We start from the raw sequence: 24,178 nt of genomic DNA, 5'->3' as shown, positions 1-24,178 counted from the left end.
TATTAAGGGAAGGCTTGTGATACTGTTCATAGCCAAAAATAGTGTATTTACTTCCGCATCTCGACTTCGCGGAAATTCGACTTTCACGGGCGGTCTCGGAACGCAACCCCTGTGAAAATCGAGGGAACACTGTATATGAATGACAAACAATTGAATCAGTTTTCAAAATTTAATTTCTAGCCCTGTATATCATTATGTTTTCCATTTTTTTAAAAAAAAATCATCATGCAGACATTTTCCAAATATACAAGTCATAGATATAAATTCTATATACAGATATTGTATTTGTAAATGAATATAGAATAGTATGAAAGCTTACATAATAATTGAAGTATACCATTGAGGTTGACATTTACAAGATGATTAATTTAAATTATTGAGAAGTTTGCAACACTGATTTAATGAATTAGCTTATTGCTAATTATTAGGTACATTATTTTGTACTAATTGCTAATTTTTAGCATTTTTTTCTAAAATGGTTTGTAAAGTGTTCTCTCATTATTATGGAAGTAAAAAGAATAGCTAATATTTTAATTGGATTACTGTTAATATGAGGCAGTGCAAAAATATTTGGTATTAAAAAATAATATAAATATAATGACAAAAGGCACACCAGACACTGGAATTTGATGAAAAGTACTTGTAGTATGCTGTGCATACTTGTTCATATCCACAAACCAATGAATATGGTGACTTATGAAGGACAAATGAAATCTCTCAGATATGATGAATATCAAGTTGCGTATATTTGCCTCAAAAATCATTGTGAGGCATTTGTTAAGAAGAGAAACGCATCTCATAGAGACTTTTGAGAGAACATACTCGTTACCTAGTCAATTCCTTGAATTTAATGGGAAAGATAAATAAGGTCTGTTCACTAATTTGATATTGTACATAACTAATTTGTAGCATCTTTAGCAATCCTGTCCCCTACCATATCATTCTGTGAAAACATTGTGTACGTAACATTATTAATAGAAATTGGAAGTGTGTCCAGCTTCTCAGACTTTTCGTATCTTTTTTGATTTAAGTATGGAGGCTTAAAGCAACTGAGCGGGTCCGAGCCAATCAACTTAAAATCTAAGCAGGACCTTCTGTAAAATCTGTGGTCAGTTCTTATTCCCTTATCAGCTAAGTTAATGAATTTCACAGTGAAAATTGTTTGCTAGCTCCCTTCATATTAGATTTTGGAACTTTTTTTTGCCACTTTGAGTCTATCTATTCTTGTACAGTATTCCGTGATTTGGGAACCGGAATAAAATGAATTAGTAATGTGAATTGAAAATACACACAATGTGAGTATCAGGCTTTTAAATACCATATTTCAAGCAACATTAGACTGCCGGAGTTCCAACAATTTTCAAATATAACATGGGTTAATTAATTCACCTTGCTGATTAATATACAATATATAATAGTTTACTTTTCAAGATTTATTGCCAGTACTGATTTCACAAGTGAAAGGAAGCACCTACAACTTATATTTCTTTTCCCATCCTTATTTTTGTCAAAACTCTCTTGTCAGAGTTTTAGTGAACACTTCTTGAGCAATGTGAGTTATATCCCTTAGAAATGGAGGATAGGCATCTTAGTTGACAAAATGGGTACCCAACAGTGAAGGGCTACCAAAATTTTTAGTACCATACTGTGGGCGTGGCTTATCCTGCATTTTCTTTCAACATATTTCAGTGCAAATTGGGTATTCTGGGTGGAGCTCCATTTTCACTACCCCACTGCGTCACCCCCCCTGGTACGGACAGTAGCCCACCCCTGGTACCCAAATACATAGATATATTCTTTGTGCCAGCTTCTGTTATTCAGTCATAGATATATATATATATATAGTTGTATGCTCTGTCACCTCACTAGTATTGCAGCTTCTCTCACCTAGCAGATGAATCATGTTAAGCTTGATAAATAGGAAGCCATTTTGCAGGTTTTATTGTACTGTAGGCACACTTGAAAAAAAGATTGGGCATGTAAATTAATATTCAAATTAATTATGTGTAGTCCATGTGTTAGGTGAAGAGAAACTATGTGGAACCCAATCATTTATGAAACTCACAGCATCTCTCTTTTGAAATCGTAGAAGTAACCATGGGCAAAATTGATGTCTCCTTCCATCTCCTTCAAACAAAATTTGGCTGATAAAAAAGATGTGAGGTTAAGTAGCTTTTTGCCATGACAGAAATTGTATAGCATCTGTTTAGGCAAAAGGCTATTGAGAATTAAGTTTATTTTTTATAAGCTACATTAACTTAAAACTAATTAAGTTTTTTAATTAAAAATTTAAATGTAGAAATCTGAATGGGAGGGACCCGAGTGTTCAAATATAAAACTAAATCTATTTTTGCTCTGGTCAGTGATAATTGTCAAGGTTTATATACTATATATTTTCAGTTTTTAAACTTGAATTACATTTATGTACATTCAAAGCAAATGTTCATGGTGCTATTACCATTTAAGAGTTTCATCAATAATAATGGGTCAAATAACTGGTATGAAAATATTTCTAGCAAGGCTTTGTGAGCAACATTACATTCAGATTTATGTTGGAATGCTTTTAGCTACTAACAATAGTTGTATTTACTAGAATAGGAAAAACAGTTATGGACTGTGGGTAAGATATTTTCCCATTCTTAATTAAACTTACAACAGGAAAAACTACCGAAGATATGTTTCAGCCTCAGTCCTTTATAAAACAATCAAAACAGGGAAGTGGGAAAATGATGGAGCAAAACACAGGTAAGTGTTGAGAAAGGCATGGGGTCTTCACCACATGTAGTTTGAGGAAGAGCAAAAACAGTTATCCTTGCTTGATTTTGTTTGGTTTTATTCCCCTTCTTTTTTTTAAGCAAATCACTTTTTAAAAGATTGTGGCACAACTGATAAAGCTGCAGCCCTACCCATTTGGGGAAAATTTCAAAACTTGTGCAAAAAACACAATTCACAAGTATTTTAATATTCAGAAAACTTTGTGTTTTATCATTTGCTTTCACTTGGTTTTATTTTACATTTTGCAAGTTCATGACGTGAATAAAAGTGTGAATGTATGTATGCACACCTTTGTTTTCATTATTATCTCTTCTCAGCACCTCATTCCATGCTTTTAACTTAGTTGTTGCTGAAGCTAGTCCGTTCTACTTGAATCACATTCATGTTTTTCTTTGCTCAAGGTAGCACCCATTGCCATTAGTGCCGGAACAACTTTGACAGTGTTAATGCTAATCCAATCTTTGCCCTTTTTTTGACCAGGACCCAACAGGTCAAAACTGCAAGATATGCTTGCTAATTTGAGAGATGTTGATGATCTCCCTGCATTACAGCCTTCTGTTGTGCCATCCACGCGACCCAGTACTTCACGGCTTATTGAGCAAGAAATAAATCGAACAGATGAAGGTAAGAAGTATGGGGATACTGTGTATATAAAATATAGGTGTAGGGTTAGATTAGGTTTAACTTCTAAGACAGTCTTAATATTTGTAAGTACAGTGTTCCCTTGACTTTCGTGGGGGATACATTCCAAGACCGCCCACAAAAGTCAAATTTCCACAAAGTGGAGACGCTCCCTCCCTCCCTCCCTTCCTTCCTTCCTTCCTCCCCCTCCCTCCTCCATTCCTGGTTTTACTTATCTCCCACAACCCGCAGGGGCAACGTGTCGGCAAGCTGGGGGCTTTGCAGCGCTTGCTGCCGGCGTCTCCCATGGCGGCGGCCTCAGCTCGGGAATTCTGCAGCTGATGACCCTTTGCTTGGAGCGCCTTCGCCGACCGCTGAGCCCTCCCAAAGGTGCCCCTGAAGGCAGGAAATTAGGGTGGGGGCTGATGGAGTTGAGTCCCGTTCCACTGGATAATGGAAGCTGCCCTGCAGGCTCCTTCGCCGGCTGGATGCATTGAGGGAACGCCCGCCCGCTTCTCAGAAGCTCTCAGAAGCTGCTGCTGTGTGACCCGCCTCAACTGCACAGCAGCGGGCGTTTCTCCCGGGGTCCTTGCCAGCACTGCCCCAGCAGCGGCAGTGGCTGTCCCCAAGGCCACCTGGCAGTCATTGGCTGGAGGCCGGCAGCTCAGCCCCGGGGATGAGTGGGGCATGTGGCATCCAGCCGGTGGAGGAGCCCACGGGACAGCTTCGATCATCCGGTGGGATGGGCCCCCCAGCTTGCCACCCCATTCCCCCGGCTTCAAGTGGAGCATACCAACGCTCCGAGAATTAAAGGGGAAGGATCGGGAGGCTGGGACGGAAGCAAGCTTTTATTTAAAGAAGCAAGACAACTTCTTTAAATAAATTTTAAAAAATTATTTCAAGAATTTTATTTTATTTATTTATTTATTTATTTATTGAAACCCTGTGGTATAGACTTTTCACGAAAAAATTATTAAAACAAACATCTCCAATACTAGATTTATTAGATATCATTATATCATTATTATTTTTCTATGCCAATATTACTGTGATAAAATTAAACAAATGAGAAATTAAGAAAATTATGAAATGAACTCATCCAAGAATGTATCTTTGCAGTTCAACCTGTGGTAATTACATGAAAGAATCAAATAAAAGAAAAGGCATGAAGTTGTAGTTGCTGGTGACTGTAGTTTGAGCAAGATGGTTATTCCCTTGTCTTCCAGAGTTGTATACCTGATGAAAGATCATTTGTTTGCAGTTTCCTCAGGAGGAACAACTGTAGGAAGGGCTTGTGGGTGATCTCAAGTCCTTTCCTTATCTGGAGAGGAATTAACAAAAAGTTCTTCTGCTCACCGGCTGTTTATTTCACTATGGTCTTTTAGGAAAGCCGTCTTCAGTTCGCCATTTCTTCCTGAGATGTCCCAGGGGTTTTTTTGTTTTTGAAATGGTATTAGTAATTGAAGTTGTCTTTATGCAGTGCATTGCCATGTTTTGGATCCATGTGTGTTCTGTCTTTCAGTAGAAGCTTTAACATTCCCTCCTTCTTCTGGGAAATCTTTCATTATGGGAGCAGATGAGGCCCTTGAGAGTGAGCTTGGCCTTGGGGAATTGGCAGGCCTTACAGTAGCTAATGAAGCAGATTCACTGACATATGATGTAAGTGTTAATCTCTTAATGTTGCAGTTAGTTTGGTTTTGAATAGTGGTAAAACTCTTTAATGACACTGAGAAGCTTTTAATTAGAAAAGAAGACCAAATGTTATTAAAAAGTACATTTCTTGAGCTGCAACTCAGTTCATCAGATGAATAAATGGTTAGACCAATATAGATTTTAAATTAGAAACAGAAAGGGAAAAATAGGTTGCTTATGCAGATATAGGTTGCATGTGGGACAGATTACAAACAGTTAACAGTACTCAGGTGTTTAAAAACCATTGTGTTGAGACTTGCTGAAATCGCCTTCAAACATTTGATGTATAGCTCAATGGTGATAAATTCTAATTTTCCAAAACATTTATTTTATGGTCTGCCATAGAGTGAGAAGTCAGTACTGTACATGAATTTAAAAACAAGAAATGGATGTGAAGGAACAGTCAGTGAAAAGATGAGAGGGGAGGGAGGGAGGAAGAGGGTAGGGGAGAGAACATTTATTTGCAGGTTATATCCAGTCCTGTTTTGTAGATTACAGTATACATTTCTGATTGGCTATTGAAATGTATTTAATGTTTGCTTTAATACAGAGATTCATACCTGATCTGAAAAAACAAGCATTTTAACTTCTAACATTTTGCCAGTCTTTACTGAGCATTTGATAACATTGTAGTGAAGTACATCCTTGGTCGAGTGATTAATTTAATTTGTATTAGTATATTCCCATTGGCTTGCCTAGTTTTTGTTCTTATTACAATAGATAGCAAACAATAAAGATGCTCTGAGGAAGACTTGGAATCCCAAGTTTACTTTAAGGAGCCATTTTGATGGAATAAGGAGCCTGGCTTTCCATCCAATTGAACCAGTATTAATTACTGCTTCAGAAGACCATACATTAAAAATGTGGAATTTGCAAAAAACGTCTCCAGCAAAAAAGTAAGTTGATGCTTGAAATAGATAAATTCCTATAGGGTGTATGTTGAAGAAATATAATAGCAAAATTATGTGTTATATCCGATTTATCTTCCGTGAGAGTAATTTAGATAATGTTAGATGCAATATAGTTTGTCCCAAAGGTGTTTTTTCAAGAGGACTTTCTGGTTTTTCTTTCAAGATATTTCATTTCTCATCCAAAAAGCGTCTTCAGCTCAAGAAGCTTCTTGGATGAGAAGCAAAACATCTTCAAAGAAAAAACAGAAAGTTCAGTTGCCTCTTGAAAAAGCACCTTTGGGACACCCATGATCTGGATGACTGACAGTGTCCATAGACATTTGCATTGTTGTTTGTGTGCAGATGGCTTCTCGCATTCACAAAAAGAGCTGGGAAGTAGAGAAAGTTTACTATTGGACAAAGGATTTAGAATAGTACTATTTTACAGTTTCTCTTGCAGCCATTTTTGCAGTGGTTGTATCATACACATTTAAATAAGTATACAGATAAGGTCATTTGGCAAAAAGTACTAGGTTCATTTATATACTGATGGCATCTTACCATGATTAACCAGAAATAAAATACAGTGATACCTCATCTTACAAACCCCTCGTCATATGAACTTTTCGAGATACAAACCCGGGATTTAAGATTTCTTTGCCTCGTCTTAAAAACCCTTGCCGTCTTACGAACCTGAGCCCGGGTCCATGGGCTCTCTTACTGCGCATGCGCTCTCTTACTGTGCATGCGCTCTCTGACTGTGCATGCGCTCTCTGACTGCCGAAGGGATTCCCCTGCCTTGTGACTGTCACCGCCGGGATTTCCCATTTGCTTGCATGGGAATTCCCCGCCGGAATTCTCCGCCCCCTTTTGCTCTGCACCTGAGGCGGGGAACGCCGGAGCTGCCCCATTTCCCTGCCACTTTCCCCTCTAGCCCTCTGCTTCCTCTGCCCCCCGCAGCCGCCTTGTCCTGCTGCCAAAATCCCCCTAGCCTGCCGCTTCCTTTGCCCCATATCACTGCTAAAATCACCCCTCCAAAAGCTTCCTACACTGCTCCAAATTTCCCCCAGAATCGCTCCCCCCAAAGCTTCCTACATTGCCCCAAATTCCTCCAAAAATCACCACTCCAAAACCTTCCTATCTTGCCCCAAATTCCTCCAAAAATTGCCACTCCAAAAGCTTCCTAAGCCACCCCAAATCACTTCCAAAGTCTTCCAAACTCACCTCTCCTTTCAAAATGCCTTGTTTCTCCTTGCTGCCTTTCTTCACTCCATTTGCCTTTGTTAGGACCTCGATTTGGGTGGCATAGGAAGTGGCTGGAGGGGCGATTTTAGAAGCAATTTGGGGCAAGATAGGAAGCTTTTGGCGTGGCGATTTTTGGAGGAATGTAGAACAACATAGGAAGGCTTTGAAGGGACGATTTTGGGAGAGATTTGGGGTGGCATTAGCCTTCATTAGGACCTTCATTCCTCGGTTCTCCTTGCTGTCCGTCTCCACTCCATTAGCCTTCACTTTGTCCGTCTGCACTTTTTTTTAAGCCTTAAAGTTTGGATTTTCCTAATGGGTTTGCATGCATTATTTGCTTTTCCATTGATTCCTATGGGAAACAATGTTTTGTCTTACGAACTTTTCACTTTAAGAACCTCATCCCGGAACCAATTAATTTCGTAAGACAAGGTATCACTGTATCTGGGCCTAGTGAAGACATTAATTTGGTATTGCAGCAAAGGTGAAGAATGCAGATTCCATGCTATGCAGATCACTAGGAGTAGAACTGAAAGTAAAAATGCCAGCATCATTACATTATGATATGTCTGCATCTGAAGTACTGTACATACTCCTGGTTCTTGCATTTATAAAGTGATATAATAGAACTAAAAAAAGGTCAGAAGAGGAAAACTAAAATGAAGATGCTCAAATGTCTTCTCTATGAAAAAAGGCTCGAATATTTGGGGCTATAGCCTGGAGAAATGGCAACCAATTGGATGCATGATTAAGATATATAAATCATACATGACATGAAAAAGTGGACACATCTCTTGATGAAAGTGAGGGCCATCCAGTGACAATGGTAAAGGTAAAACCATTCAAGGCAGCACATTTTTAACTCGAGGAATTATTACTTCGTAAATTGATAATAGCTATTAACTTGACTGGCTTAAAAAAGAAATTGGATGAACTAATGGGAAACAGTATCTTAAGGGTTACTGTTCTTGAAAACTCATTATACAGTATCTTTGAATGCCAATAGCACAAAAAGGGAAGGACCATCTTTTGTTTACAAAAAAACACCCAGTTGCATCAGGTTAGTTATTGTGAGAAACAAAATGCCAGACTAAGAGAGCAACCTGATTTTGAAAATCTGTTCTTACAATAACTTAAATAATAACTTACTTTTTATTTTAGGAGCACCTCACTTGATGTTGAACCTATCTATACTTTCAGGGCACATAAGTAAGTAAATCTGGACAAAAAGATAGAATGTAATTTGCAGATACAACACCGCAACTTTTGTTAAAAGAGAATTGAGAGATTATGCAAACCATGAAACAGTGGTGAGCATTTGCTTCATTTTGTGGTTGAAGCTGAGCTCACCACACATTCAATGTTTCTAAACCTACTTGTATGCTTGTGGTAACTAAGAAATTCTTACAATTTACTGGTGGTACAGTTGGCTGAATGATTGCATTGGTTTCTGTTGCTACTATTGCTGTTATATCTGTGGACTATGCAGAATACTGAGATAATTCTTAGGAGGTCTTTAAGCTTTCTCCCACAGCTGATAGGCAAATAGATTTGGGGAACATACTTAGAAGGTTTGTTTGTGTTTAATGTTGTGTGCTGCACACACTAGCTCTTCATTTCCATGACAAAAAAGTACCTGGACATCTATGATTTCTGCTGTAAATTACAGTCATTAGGGTTGGATGACAATCTGCCATTGGGGGGAAAAATCTCTAATCAATGCTGTCATAACATGCTTTCTCTTACAGCAGCCCAGTGCTTTGTGTAGTGATGAGTAACAATGGTGAGCAATGTTATAGTGGAGGCACTGATGGCCTCATCCAGAGTTGGAATACTACAAATCCAAATATTGATCCTTATGATTCATATGGTTAGTGATTCTTCTTTTGTTGCCTTTTATTTTTAGATGTTTTTGGATGTTTTGGGGTTTTTTGTAAATAAGTAAATAAATAAATATGCATCTTTTACCAAGGGTTTTCCTTTCTCTGAACGTCATTTCTTATACATAATTAATAATATATCAATTTCAGCCATATTCTTTTTTTCCAAAACTTGTTATCCTTATTCATTTTTTCTTATACATAATTTTTTAACACATCATTATCTGCCCAATTATTATAGTCTCTGTTTCTCTAAACTCCTTTTACATTTCCCTTATAGTTTATTTATTACTTTTATTTATTTATTACTTAGATTTGTATGCCGCCCCTCTCCGAAGACTCTTCACATTTAAATTTTTAACTCTTCACATTTAAATTTTTAATTAATTTTGTAACCAAACACCAATGTTAATTTCAGTCCAATTTCCTAATCTATAACATAATTCATCTTATTTTACTTTGTATATCTAAAACAATTTTTCTGCATTTTAGTACTAATAAATTCATTTTCTTCCTTTCCTTCTCAAACATATTCAAAATCAACATTATACCATTATATACTCTTAATTTCTTATTTTCTTTAACAGCTCTTTTTTTAACCCATTTTTCAATATTGGTTTACTTCACTTTATAGTCAAGATTAATCCCATTTCCTTTTTTTCAATTTTATCTTTAAACCCTTATCTCTTGGTCTCTCTCTCTCCCATTCCTTTTTGTATTAATTTTCTGTTTATCCTTTTATCCCTTTCTTTTGGCTTCTTTTTTCCCCCTTTTAATTTTTATCTGTATTGTATCTTTTCCTCTGTACCTTTCTAATCACCTTTTTTCTTCTTTTCTTGTTGATTCCCTCTTCACCTTTTATCTGTTTCTTTTTTGGAAAGCATGTTTTGGAAAGCATGTTCCCATTTTCCTCTTTACTCTTTCCATAACATTGTAAATGTTTTATGATTCCTAAGAGGTCAGTAAGGGGCGAGTCCAAGTGCACTAGAGTGCCTTCCGTCCCATGTCCTATTACTCTCCTATATCTCCTATATCTCTTCTTCTATTCTTTCATGATATACTCTATTCCTATATATATATATGTATATATGTATGTATATATATATATATGTATATATGTGTATGTATATGTATATATATGTGTATGTATATATGTGTGTATATGTGTGTATGTATGTATATATATATATGTGTGTGTATATATATATATATGTGTGTGTGTGTGTGTGTATGTGTGTGTGTGTGTGTATATGTATATATATATATATATATATATATATATGTCACATGTTTAAGCTGAATTTGAAAATTAATGGAGACTAGGATAGATCTATTTCGGCCTTATTTTGGCCTCATCAGCTAGCCATACCCACTGGGACTTGAACCTGCAACCTTTGCCTTGTAAGGCAGAGAATTATCCTCTAGGCTACAGTATCCAATCCCTTCAGCTCTGTACCAGGGAAGGGTTACATTTTGTGTCGAATCACCCTGGTATATTGAAGGAACATCACAGCTCCTTTTTTGCCTCTCGGCCCAACCCAGGGCCATTTCCAAGGCAGTTAATTTTATTGATAGCCGACAATTCTATCTGTATGTGTCACATGTTTAAGCTGAATTTGAAAATTAAGGGAGACTAGGATAGATCTATTTCGGCCTTATTTTGGCCTCATCAACTAGCCATACCCACTGGGACTTGAACCTGCAACCTTTGCCTTGTAAGGCAGAGAATTATCCTCTAGGCTACAGTATCCAATCCCTTCAGCTCTGTACCAGGGAAGGGTTACATTTTGTGTCGAATCACCCTGGTATATTGAAGGAACATCACAGCTCCTTTTTTGCCTCTCGGCCCAACCCAGGGCCATTTCCAAGGCAGTTAATTTTATTGATAGCCGACAATTCTATCTGTATGTGTCACATGTTTAAGCTGAATTTGAAAATTAAGGGAGACTAGGATAGATCTATTTCAGCCTTATTTTGGCCTCATCAGCTAGCCATACCCACTGGGACTTGAACCTGCAACCTTTGCCTTGTAAGGCAGAGAATTATCCTCTAGGCTACAGTATCCAATCCCTTCAGCTCTGTACCAGGGAAGGGTTACATTTTGTGTCGAATCACCCTGGTATATATATATATTCTGTTACTATATTCTATATATTCTATATATTCTATTCCTATATATTCTATTCCTATATATTCTTTTCTATTCTTTCTTAGATATATTTTACTATGAGTATCTCCTCTATAAACTTCATCATGTATTTTACTATGTGTATATTGATATATACTCACTAAAACCCTCATTGTGTATTGGACAAAATAAATAAATAAATAAATAAATAAATAAATAAATAAATAAATAAATAAATAAATAAATAATAAATCTCAATGAAATTGTCTAGCAGATTTTCATTTATATCTTCTTTTTGCTCCTTTTCCACTTCCTGATTCTCATTTGTATTCTTTCTTGTTTTTTTCTGGCTCTATGATAACTTTTAATATTGGATGTTTTTGGATGTTTTGCAAATACATTCCATGCACTAGATTTCAGCATGAAATCAAGATAAAATACTTTATTTTATATATAGTTCACCCACACCCACCCACAGAGAGAGAGAGAGAGAGAGAGAGAGAGAGAGAGAGAGAGAGAGAGAGAGAGAGAGAGAGTGTATAGCAGTAGATTAATAGTAATATATTAATTAATCTTATCTATTTATAAGAACCTGATGATGTGAAAACCTAGGAAAAGGGCTGTGTGATAGAGGACTTCTCAGGAGAAACCCACAATTAGTTATAAAATAAAATAATATGTACTTCCCCCTCCCTATTGGTCTTTCGTAAAGCTCTTAAGACCTACCTCTGCCAAGGCATGGGGGCCTTGAATGATGAGATTGTCTCCATCTGATACTATGTATGATTGAATTGGCTGAATGCGTATGACTGTATATGGGGTTTTTAATACTTTTTAGTAAATTGTATAATTCTTTTAAAGTAATTTAGATTTCTTTACATATTGTTGCATTTATAATGCTGTACACCGCCCTATGTCACCTCGAGAAGGGCGGCATAGAAATCTGATAAAGTGTTGGTTATGACATATAACGCCCTACATGGCATTGGGCCAGGTTACTTGCGGGATTGCCTCCTGCCGCATGAGTCCTAGTGACTTCAGCCCCACACAGTCCCGTCAACGGTACAATGTCGCTTGGCGGGACCTAGGGGAAGAGCCTTCTCCGTGGAACTGCGGCCCTATGGAATCAGCGCCCCTTGGAGATTCGTACGGCCCCCACCCTCCTTGCCTCATGCAAGAGTCTGAAGACTCCTCTATGCCGCCAAACTTGGGGCTATTAGACACTAACCCCCTGACCAATGAATGTTATGTATGTTTGTTGTTTGAGTGGGAATGATTGACTTTTAATGTAACTGGGGGTTTTAGACTAGATTAGTTAGTTTAAATTAATTGGATTTAGGACACTTGTATTGTATTGTTTTTCTTTTAAATGTTGTAAGCCACTCCAAGTCTTCGGAGAGGGGCGGCATATAAATCCAATAAATAAATAAATAAATCTTGAAATATATGATTTATTTCTCAGATCCTTCCATCTTAAGAGGTGCACTTGTAGGCCATTCAGATGCAGTCTGGGGTTTGGTTTATAGTGGAACACACCAGCGCTTGCTCTCTTGTTCAGCGGATGGTACCATACGTTTATGGAAGGCTTTGGAGATCTCTCCTGCTTTAAATATATTTAATGATAATCAAGGTATTGTACAGTCTTCTGTTTCTTAGAATCCAATGTATTTGCTTACATACATACATACAGTTATAGTTTTATTATATTTTATAACTTTATACTTGTTAATGATAAGAATAAAAACCATTGGCTTGTTTTCAACGTGTGTTTGTGTAAAATTGGTTATTTTTAAAAAGAATTACTGTTAGAGAACATTCACTCATTTTTTTAAAAAAAAATACATCTTAGAGATTTAATTTTCTATATTCAGCTGGAAATTGAACTGCAACGGTAATTGGTAGATTATATGCAGTTATACAGTAGTCCCTCACCTATCGCTGGTGTTACGTTCCAGACCTGGCCGCGATAGGTGAAATCCGCGATGGGGAATTTATCGAATGATAGTACTTATTTAAGTATTTATATTGTCATTGTTTGGTAAGTTTTCATTGTTTTAAGTGTTTATAAACTCTTCCCACACAGTATTTATTTTAGATACAGTATTTAAATACAGTATTTACAATTTTAGTTTTGTTTTTTTTTAAAAAACCTGCCGATCGAGTTCGGCGGGCTGTTTAAATCTGCCGATCGACTTCCTCAGAAACCCGCGATGAAGTGAAGCCGCAGTAGGTGAAGCGCGGTATAGCGAAGGACTACTGTATATTCAGACCTTTATTGTCAGAGTACAACATTGTGTACAATGAGATTGACTGAGCCTCCCATTTTCACACCCCCAACCCAATACAACTCACAGTGAAAGACAAAAAATTACTGACCCAGTGAATCCTACTAACAAACACACAATCCTACTGTTCCATGTGAACTTATTGCACATCGCACCAGCCCCACAAGTCATAGGAATGAGTTACCATCAGTGAATAGAATTCTCCCTCTGACTTCCACTCCATGTCTCTGCCATAGGATTTAAATGCATGGTTTTAAGGTGGGTGGACATTGTGAAGAAAGGAAAAGAAAAACTGGTTTGCTCACAGGAAAACATTTGTATTTGATGATAAGATTATATTCCTATCAAATACGGTATAAGACTCCAAACTGGAGAAAGTGTGTGCTCTTGTATTCTATGGCAGAGGAATGTAGCCATTGCTGGAGAAAGAAATTATTGATACTTTCTAAATGAGCAGCATTCAAATCTTTTCCTTAAGATAGTTCTTTGATTCTGTGGAAGAAATGTTATAATTTGAGACTCTTGTGGATGGCTTCATCATTGGAATATTCATTTCAAACAGTAATGAAATCAACATTACAGTGTTTATTCATTTTAAAGAAATATTACGCTGGTTATTCCAAATTTTTCAGTAATACATTTTTATCCAATTTTGTGCAACATATGTTCTCTTCTCTATAAACATGTTACAATTTTAACTATTGGTGGGATTCTTCTTATAGAAAGAATGGCATAGCTAGATTCATTTTATGCTGATTCCACCTAACTTTTCATTGTGTATTTTTTATTCTTTTTTGTTTTGAAGTTACACTGGTAGTGTAAATCATGAATATTATTATATTATATTATATTATATTATATTTTATTATATTATATTATATTATATTATATTATATTATATTATATTATATTATATTATTATATTACATTACATTACATTACATTACATTATATTATATTATATATATTCATGATAAATATATACAGTGGAACCTTGGTTAGCGAACGCCTTGGATAGTGAACATTTCGGATAACAACCAAATTTTTTGTTAAAAATTTGGACCGGACACTGAAAAAAAATTTGGATACAGAAAAGTCACAGAAATTTTTGGTTATCATCTGAGATGTTACACCCAGCAGCAAAGCATCGCTTTGGCTATGACAAGGCAGGCGCTGAGTTAGCTGGTCCCGCCTGCGGCAGCAACTGCTACAACAGCTCCGGCTGCTTCTCTTCAAAGACAGTGGCAATGGCGGCGGGAGCCTGGAGCCTTGATGTGACATTCCCGGCTCTGCTGCTCCTCGAAGGGAAGCTGCCGGAGCCGCCTCAACAGTTGCTGCTGCTGCTGCTGCTGCTGCCGGGACCAACTAACTCAGCGCCTGCCTCGTCATAGCCAAAAGCGACACTTTGCTGCTGGGTGCGGAGCGGAGCCTCTGGGAGCCCCATAAGAGATAAAGGAAATAGCAAGGCAACAGGGGCTGGGAACAAATTAAATCTACGTATTTCCTTTATTTCTTATGAGGAAAATTGTTTTGGATACTGAACATTTCGGGTAATGACCAACTTTCCAGAACGGATTGTGGTTGTTAGCCGAGGTTCCACTGTATATTTATTTAAGATTTTGGTGATTTCACTCTTGAGAGAGATTTCTCCTGTTCCAATACTTCAAAAATTGTTGTTACTTGAATACTCATGCTAAAATAAATATAGCTATTTTTTATTATAACTTCACAGTAACTGTTTAAATTTGTTTTGTTCTCTGGGTATTTTTTTTGTAGAAATGGGAATTCCATCATCTGTGGATCTAGTGAGCAGTGACCCAAGCCTTATGGTAGCATCATTTAACACTGGATATACAAGCATTTTTAACATGGAAACAAAGCAACACATTCTTACCTTGGAGTCCAATATAGATACTAGTATGTATTAAATACTGCAACAAGGGTTGGTGGGGACAGGATATTTCTAGGATCATTATCATTATTATTTTTAGGATATTTTAATTTATTTATTTAATTTATTTATTATTTGGATTTGTATGCCGCCCCTCTCCAAAGACTCGGGGCGGCTCACAGCAAGTTGAAAATCTTCAAAAAAAGTTGATGCAGTGTATATATGCCTAATTATCTAAGCATAATTTGTTTGTTTGTTTGTTTGTTCATTCATTCATTCATTCATTCATTCATTCATCATTTGACTTCTATGCCGCCCAATCCCGAAGAATTCAGGGCGGCTTACAACAGTGATAAAAATACAATAAAATAGATACAAAAGATAAAAGAAGTCGAACATTTCTAAACTAAAACGTTATAAAATGAAAAACCCCATAAAGATAAAAACAGTCACCGTCATACACATGCACACCATTCTCCACACATAATGGAGAAAATGGTATTGAAGTGTTAAAAGTCAAATGGAATGAATGAAGAAGAGAATTTGTTTTGATTTGGAGGCACAGAAGGAAGGGCTGTGGAACTGATTAACCCGCCCTCCAACAACATCTAATCTAATTCCCCCCCCCGCTAATTTTTCTATTTTTTCAGCAAATTCTATAAAGAGTTTCCAGGTACTGACAAATGTATTTGTTGATCTTTCTCTAATCAAATAAGTTAATTTTGCTACCTCTGCTAGTTCTGTCATTTTTACTAGCCATTCTTCTGTTGTGGATATTTTTGAAAGTTTCAATTTTTGTACAAATAATAGTCTCACAGCAGTAACGATGTATAAAAGTAATCTTCCATAGCTCTTTGTTACTATTAATCCCAGCAAGAATATTTCTGGTTTCAGATTAATATTGAACTTGAAAATTGTTTGTATTATTGTAGAAATTTCTGGTTTTTTACAAGTCCACCAGGAATGATAAAATGATCCTTCATGTTGTCCACATTCTTAACATAAATTTGAAATATTTTAATAAATTCTTGACAATTTTTCTATAGTCACATATCAATGCTACATAACTTTATCAAATTTTCTCTTTTAGATTATAACATAGTGTAAATTTGAATCTTTTTAATCATATATTCTACTATTGTTTTATCATTATATTGTATATAAAGTTCTTAGTTCATTTAATCATTTAGTATTTTTTTTCTTTTGTGTGCTTCATATAGGAATCCACTATGTTTAGAGAGCCTAATAACATAAAGTCACATAAATAATGTGGTTTAAATAATGTGAATGTAATTGTTTGGGTCCTTGCAATGTTCTTTCATCAGAATGGCCTACTAAGTGAGGCCATTAGTGTTTCAGAATTTTATATGACTTGGACCTTTTTTGAGTTGATCTTGTTTGCATGTGTGCTTTCTGTCAACAGCAGTCAACACTTCTTGCCAAATAAACAAAGTAATCAGCCACCCAACTCTTCCAATAAGCATCACAGCCCATGAAGACAGGCACATTAAATTTTATGATAATAACACAGGTAAGTAGCCTGTTTCTCTGTGTAATATATCATAAAACCCAAAATATTATGGGATCACAATTTGAAAATAACTTTATTTAGTGGTGAATATTTCAAGATTAGTATCCAATTATAACCTCTAATTATAACCTCTGACAGACAAAAATTATTGTAAGAATAAAGGCTTATTGGCTAAGCAATGCAGCCTATAGAATTAAGTGAGCAATGCATTGTATTTATGGTACAAATCTCTTGATACTTGTTGGTATGGTATGTTCACAGTTTTTAACAATTTATATTAATGTGTTTTCTACATAGCACAAAATGAGATCTCTGTTAAATTCTGTGGGGGGGTTTTTAGTTCTTTATATAAACTTGTAAAAATCTAGGGAAAAAATGAGACTGTTTTTGCTCATAACTTAATGAAAGTAAATTTTTAAATCATGTCCCTTAAAATGCTGATAGTAGTTGTTTATCATTCTTATGGTATATGCCCAAAGGAAGAAATGTGAAGTGCAATCAGTTTTATTGAATACATTTCTGTTCAAGAATAATCATCAAAGAAGAGTTTGTACAAGCAACATAGCAAATATTGCAAATGTGTTTACAAATTCTTCCTTCAAACTAATCAAGAGTTCAGATTCTGTAAAGTTACATCTCCTACCTTTGGGAAGTACAGGGGAGAACTGAAAAGGCAATGTGTATCTATTCCTTTGGAAATTAATAAAGATGCGGTATATTGTGACCCAGGTATCAGTTTTGAGAAAAAATATTATAAAGTGAATGTGACACTGACAAGAACAGTGCATAATTAGGTGATTATTCAGCAAAAGACTAGAGTATGTTAAGAATAAGATATTCTGCTTTATGCTAATATACAGTACAGTATAGATATTTAGTATGAATACATGTCATGTTAAGTTTCTAACTTTCTTTAATATCTTAAACTTATTGCAAGTTCTAATATATTTGTATGTTCAAGGGAAACTGATCCACTCTATGGTAGCCCACTTGGATGCAGTCACAAGTTTAGCTGTTGATCCAAATGGCTTGTATTTGATGTCCGGCAGTAAGTATTTTTTTAAAAAATATTTGTTTTTGTCAAGTATATATTGGCAGTATACAAATTATAACAATGTTTATACACATGATACTAGTAAGAGAGAAACATTAGGACAGGGGTCGGAAGGCATACTGGTGCACTTATGCACGCCCCTTACTGACCTCTTAGGAATCGGGAGAGGTCAACAGGGAAAAGTTTTGGGGTTAGGTGATGATCCTACAGAATTTGATAGAATTTGATACTGCGGAATTTGATAGTGAGTTCCAGGCATCAACTACTCGGTTATTAAAGTCGTATTTCCTGCAGTCGAGTTTGGTGCGGTTTACTTTAAGGTTGTATCTGTTGTGTGCTCGTGTGTTGTTGTGGTTGAAGGTGAAGTAGTCGTTGACAGGAAGTTGTAGCAAATGATTTTATGGGCTCTGCTTAGGTCGTGTTTAAGGCGACGTAGTTCTAAGTTTTCTAAACCTAGGATTGTAAGTCTAGTTGCGTAGGGTATTCTGTTGCGAGTGGAGGAGTGGACATTTTCTAGACTGTTTATGTCCAAAATGCGGTGTGGGTTCCAAAAAGATGGATTAGATTGGTCTGGCGAAAGTTTTGTACATTTTGTGTTTTTAAAAGGGTCTTGCTAACAACAGGATTGGTCACAAAAGTAAGATATTTTTTTTCTCCTTTAGGCCATGATTGTTCTATACGCTTGTGGAACCTTGAAAGCAAAACCTGCATCCAGGAATTTACAGCTCATCGTAAAAAGCATGACGAATCCATTCATGACGTGGCATTCCATCCCACCAAATGTTACATTGCCAGTGCAGGAGCAGATGCACTTGCCAAAGTCTTTGTATGATGCAACACTTCCTTGTCCTAGAAGCTGCCTTGTACATATCTATAAATATATATGTCTATATCTATAAAATAAGCTGTACAAAAGATAAGAGCAAGAATCTTCTTGTAATCTTTAATTCCGTGAATGTTAGCAATTGCTTCTGATTATATGATCTCAGTCCTGAGAGCTTGGAAACTCCCTGTTTCAAGCAATCTATGGAAGAACCATTTTAATTTTGAAACTGTCCTTTTTTGTCTAGGCTGGCCTTGGGCAAAATGAGATGCTGTCTAAATTTGTGCAACACAAAGCCTAACAGCTTGCTTGGGTATTAATGGATAAGCTTCTCCCAAACTGGTGTACTGCAAAAGTGTTGAGGCTGCAACTCTTAAGATCTTCCAGCCAGCAACTGTAGGACAACAAGTTGGAAGAGGTAGCAAACAGATATTAACTTAGAATGTTCCCCCTATTGGAAATTCATGCAGTTCAGATCCTTGAGACAGTTAATAATTCATTGTCTCTTTTTCTAGCATTGAATGGTTAAATAAGTCTCAGAATCTCAGCCGGTAGAGACTTATAAAATACAGGTTGGATTTAAAGTATTGACTATTTAAAAATATGAATGCGATAACATTTTCTAAAATTATGTTAAAAGAAGATATGTAAAAGGCTTATAAATGTAAATTCTATTGAAACCGTTGAAAATGAATGTTAATGGGTGGCTGGAACCACAGTATAGCCTTTAATGTAACTACTTCTAAGATGATGGGGCATATGTTTACAATAAGGATCTGATTGGTTTCAGATGCTAATGACTATTCATTGTAGAGCTAAGGAATATTATGTATCTTTCCAACTACCCAACAAATGCAATTTCTTATTTTCTCACTGGGATGCTTATTGGTTTGGAAAACATATGTATGGTGTTCTCCTGCTTTCCAAACTATACTGCATCAGAGTTTAATAAATCACACAAGAGCAGTGCTGTTTGGGATATGTGAAGTGATTGACTTCTATTTACCATGGACAAAACCCATATGAAATAACAATGTTATGCAGTGATTCCATAATGTTTGCCAAAACTGGGAGGGTTTATGCCAATGCAAAATGCAAGTGTCCAAAGGTAAATGGTGTTCTTCTACATGCATTATTCCCTCCCCTTGCCTGCTGCCCGCAATCGTCATGGTTTAGCAGGCCTTGAAATGTTGGGAATATGGATAACTGGATTTGGTTTTTGAAAGTACTTGAAACTTAAAAAGATTGGCTATCTTTGGCTGTTATATTATGGTACCGTTAACGGTTATTTTTTGTAGATTTGTTGCAAAAAACCTAAACCTCTTATAGTTGTTTCATCTCCTACAAAAACTGATTAAATAGGAATAGCTGTTACACATTTATTATTTTTGTGATTTTGTGTTAAAGCAGAAAATCCAACTGCACAAAACACATTAATCTATGTGTGACTGTGGTGTATTTCCCTTTACTAGCTTGATATCCTTATTTTTTAAAAGGATATTACAGATGTTAAGCTGTGTATATTTTGTGTATGTGTGTGTATATATATATATATATCTTTATATATATATATAAATATATGACAGAGATTGTAAACAGTATATATTATAAGTAAGGGAAGATTCTATGGATAATTTCAATGTTTTAGTACTGAAAGTTCTTGAGACTTAATACAAAGGATAAAAAATAAATAGGATTGTGCTTTTTGCTTAAAACAACATAATACAAAATTGCTGATGTTTAAATTGCTGTACATATCACTAATAGGTCAGCATGTTTGATTAAATTATGAATGTAACAAATGTTCCTGTTCAAATATTGATAGAAGGATGTGCCATCCTGCTTAGTGTGTTTATGATCCAAGAGAAGTGACTTTTAAAACAGGTGAATAGTCAGAGATTTGAGGTGCCATTGAGCAAACAAAATGTAGCCTTATTATGATAGCTTTCAGTCTCTGTTGCAGATTTTGTGTTTGTCTTTCAGATTGCATATTACAATTTGCATTGTACTCAATACAGGTATTGTTGCAGTTGAAAAATACCCTTTTTAATTGATAAACTGTTTCATTTATCTTGCAATCTTGGATTGCACTTCTGTTATGCATTCATACTCATTTTTAGATCAGTTTGATTAATGTTCAATGTGTATCTTTTCTTTATGCTATTCAAACTAAGTTCATCACATCAACTGCCTTCACTTAACATACTGTAGTTGAAAGCATGTCTAATTATTTAAATGTTTTGCTCATGCAGTTAACCAGGGAAACAATGCTGAGCATATGCTTGATATCTGAATCTGTAGTTATTGATTCGTGAAGAACAGGAGGAAATTTGTGAACTAGTGCTGCCCTTAAATCCTCCATAATTTATTTCAAGAACACATTCTTTTCCCCTTGTTATCTTTCCTTTTCAACCAGAGGGAGAAAATTTAACCCTCCATTTGTTGTTTGAAGCAAAAAAAAAAAAAAGATACCTTAACTGCATGCTAACTAAAATCCTGTACTGTAAATCAACAAACTGAAAACACACAGTGGTAACGTTTCATAGTAATATATGTGATTTACAGGTACCAGTATATATTTATCCTGTTGGTCGTCTTATTAAACCAATTGTTTAAAATGCTTGAAAAGTACAAAAGTTGTAGCTTGGTTGTAGTTGGATGGATATATTTTATTTCTTCTAGTATATTACTTGGCATTTCACTAATGCCCTCCTGGACAATAGACAGATTTGGATTTTGCATGTGCAGAACAATTTTTGTGCATACATAAAGTTATATTTTAGTACATGACTTTTTGTTAAGCATTAACAGAAGGCAATAGCTTATGTTCTTTTTGCCATATTTTATTCCAGAGAATCTAGAGAAATCTCTTAATGTTATGATTAATTTTGAATTCTTTGACTATTTGGATTTAAATCTCTTACTTCAAGATAATTGATGGTAGTCTTAGTAGTACTAGAAGTGATTTTCATTCTTCATCAGAAAACTAATGGTTCATTTCTTGTGTTTTTATACTACAGCTAAACTGAAATAAAATCCCTCCCTAAAATGTAAATGAAATTCCTGAAAAAGAGTAGAAATCCTTCTGCATCTAGCATGGTAACAGTAACTGTCTTCAATAAATATGTACAGGGATCTACATAGTTCATGTGATCACTGTATTTATCATGGATACAAACCTTAATATTGGCTTGGATCAATAGAAAGAAGTAATGAGGTATGGGTGATAATGATCATGAACCTCTCAAACTACTCTTTGATTTGACATAATGTTATGAGGGGTTTTTTTTCTTTAAAAAAATAGCTTTTATAATTCCCTCTATTTTCTTATATATGTTTACTTAGAAGTACGTACTCTATGATCAGCAGGACTTACTCCCAAGGAAACATACATAGAATTTGCAATATTTTTTATTATACTGGAAATGGTTTTAATAATGCTTGGTAGTACTAGTTTGCCTAAATTTTGATTAAAAATCATTTAGGTTTCAGTTTCATCATATTAGGAGATTTTGCATCAACAAAGAAAATTGTAATGATGTTAGATTTTAAGGATATTTATAACAAAGAATTCTTCACTGAATATTACTCAATATCTGTCAGTTTTAGTCCAGGAGTTATTCATCATTGTTATAAATATGCACTTTAAAGTTTTCAATATAGTTTGTCATTTGGTTAACATCAGATACAGATGCAAAAAGTAGAACATGCCAATTGAGAATTAGTATAGCAATTTTAAAAATAAACTTTAAAAAAGCAAATGGCACAAAATTTGTGAAGCACCTTGAGTAAATCTGTCTACCAAGAAAATTTACTTGTAATCTTCTTTTATTGCAATTAAATATGAGGTAAAAGTGATGTAGTAATGAAGGTAGTAACTCTGGGTAGTTGCTAATAAAGTATGAATGTTTTGTACAGTACTTGCATTCTCTGTTGAATAAAATCTAACGGACCTTTCTGTAGTAACACTATACAAAGCAGCTTTATTAAACATTGCAGCAACAAATAAATGTCCTTTGTAATATATATTATGTAAATTGGATGCTAATAAATACTATTTTTCAACGCCTTCGTATCTTTGCGTTTGACACAGGTACACACATGTATGGATGTTGCAGGTTGGAGAAACCACTAAAAATGTAAGGTTTAGAATAGAAAGATAAAAAAGCTTCTTTATAAACTAGTTTTTGCTCCATAGAAATGCAATGTGTTTTGCATCTTTGATCGCTGCTACAGAAATAAAAATAAAACCAAAATAGGGGTCAGTCTTAGAAAGAATTAAGCTGTTGCATTCTCCCAAATTTATTATTTTAGATTATTTATTAAGCAAAACAAGAACTGGGGTGATATCTACCCTGCGTCGTATACACCAGATGTAGCCCTGCTCAGCCTCTCAAATGGAGGTTTCACAGGCTGGAAAAAACCTTCTGAAACAAAGGTTTTACATGCTGAAAAAGCAAGGCACAGAGCTTACAACCAACAAAACTGTTGCTAAAGTTCACCTCTGGGAAGAGCTGATTGAGGGTATTCAGGGAGGAAATCCACCCCCCAATCAGCTTTTTCTTATTTTCTTCCCCCCAAATTAAGGTGCGTCTTATACTCCAGTGTGTATTATAGTCTGAAAAAAATTATTTATTCATTTTATTTATTAATTCAATTTCTATGCCGCCTTCTCCTGAGACTGAGGAACTGCCATGTTAGTCCAGTGTAGACAGATATATAGTGTCGATATTTTTGAGTTTTCCAATCATGGACTGGGAATGACTGACCTACTAGTCTGTGAGAGATATAATATGTAGCTGATGGCCCCATACTAATGAAAACTCTTGAGTTCATATACAGAAATGTTAGGTTTCTGCAATAATGTACAACCAAATTAGCTGGAGTCTATAAATTCAAGAATACATAGTACATGATATCTCAGAAAAGCAATGTGTGATGATCAATGCACATGTACACTGAGCTCTTCTGTACTGGAGACAGATTCCCTGTATGTGAAATCAAACTGGGCCAAATAAAGTTTTGTTCAGCTCACCATAATTCAGGTCAATAACATACTGATGTAGATTTTCATGGCCGATATGTGTTAGGCTGTGTTGTGTTTCAGGGTTTAGTGACTACAATGGATTTCTTGACTTTTTACCAACAGCTATGGTTGGCATTCATTTTAAAATACATTTTGGACTGCTACACAGGGCATACACAAATGAGCAGGGCCCGGTTAGGTACCTGCTGACTTCTGATTGGCGAAGTTTTTAAAAACGAACTCATTGACACAGAAGCATTTCTTCTAATCTGTTGTGTGGTAGACCTAAAATGTTATACAGTGGTACCTCGACATACGAGTTTAATTCGTTCCAGAC

At 35.6% G+C, this 24,178-nt stretch overlaps 1 protein-coding gene across 4 annotated transcripts in view; it reads left to right on the top strand.

The window, feature by feature from the left end:
• STRN (striatin) overlaps positions 1–22,880 on the top strand; it is a 53,173-nt gene extending 30,293 nt beyond the window's left edge. The window contains exons 9-19 of one of the 4 annotated variants that reach the window (XM_070734114.1): positions 2,659–2,745; positions 3,256–3,399; positions 4,922–5,055; positions 5,809–5,984; positions 8,385–8,432; positions 8,972–9,093; positions 12,694–12,861; positions 15,293–15,433; positions 16,831–16,938; positions 17,900–17,986; positions 18,655–22,880. In XM_070734114.1, coding sequence (XP_070590215.1) covers positions 2,659–2,745; positions 3,256–3,399; positions 4,922–5,055; positions 5,809–5,984; positions 8,385–8,432; positions 8,972–9,093; positions 12,694–12,861; positions 15,293–15,433; positions 16,831–16,938; positions 17,900–17,986; positions 18,655–18,824 — 1,385 coding nt within the window. In that variant the 3' untranslated portion in view covers positions 18,825–22,880. Of the gene's footprint in view, positions 1–2,658; positions 2,746–3,255; positions 3,400–4,918; positions 5,056–5,808; positions 5,985–8,384; positions 8,433–8,971; positions 9,094–12,693; positions 12,862–15,292; positions 15,434–16,830; positions 16,939–17,899; positions 17,987–18,654 lie in introns of all 4 variants that reach the window. The other 3 variants (XM_070734113.1, XM_070734117.1, XM_070734116.1) reach the window with 3 other exon arrangements.
• Positions 22,881–24,178: the final 1,298 nt, after the last annotated feature.

The sequence above is a fragment of the Erythrolamprus reginae genome, chromosome 1, assembly GCF_031021105.1.
Source record: "Erythrolamprus reginae isolate rEryReg1 chromosome 1, rEryReg1.hap1, whole genome shotgun sequence".
Lineage (NCBI taxonomy): Eukaryota > Metazoa > Chordata > Lepidosauria > Squamata > Dipsadidae > Erythrolamprus > Erythrolamprus reginae.
The sequence above is the reverse complement of the archived record's forward strand: the minus strand, read 5'-3'. Positions and strand labels throughout refer to the sequence as shown.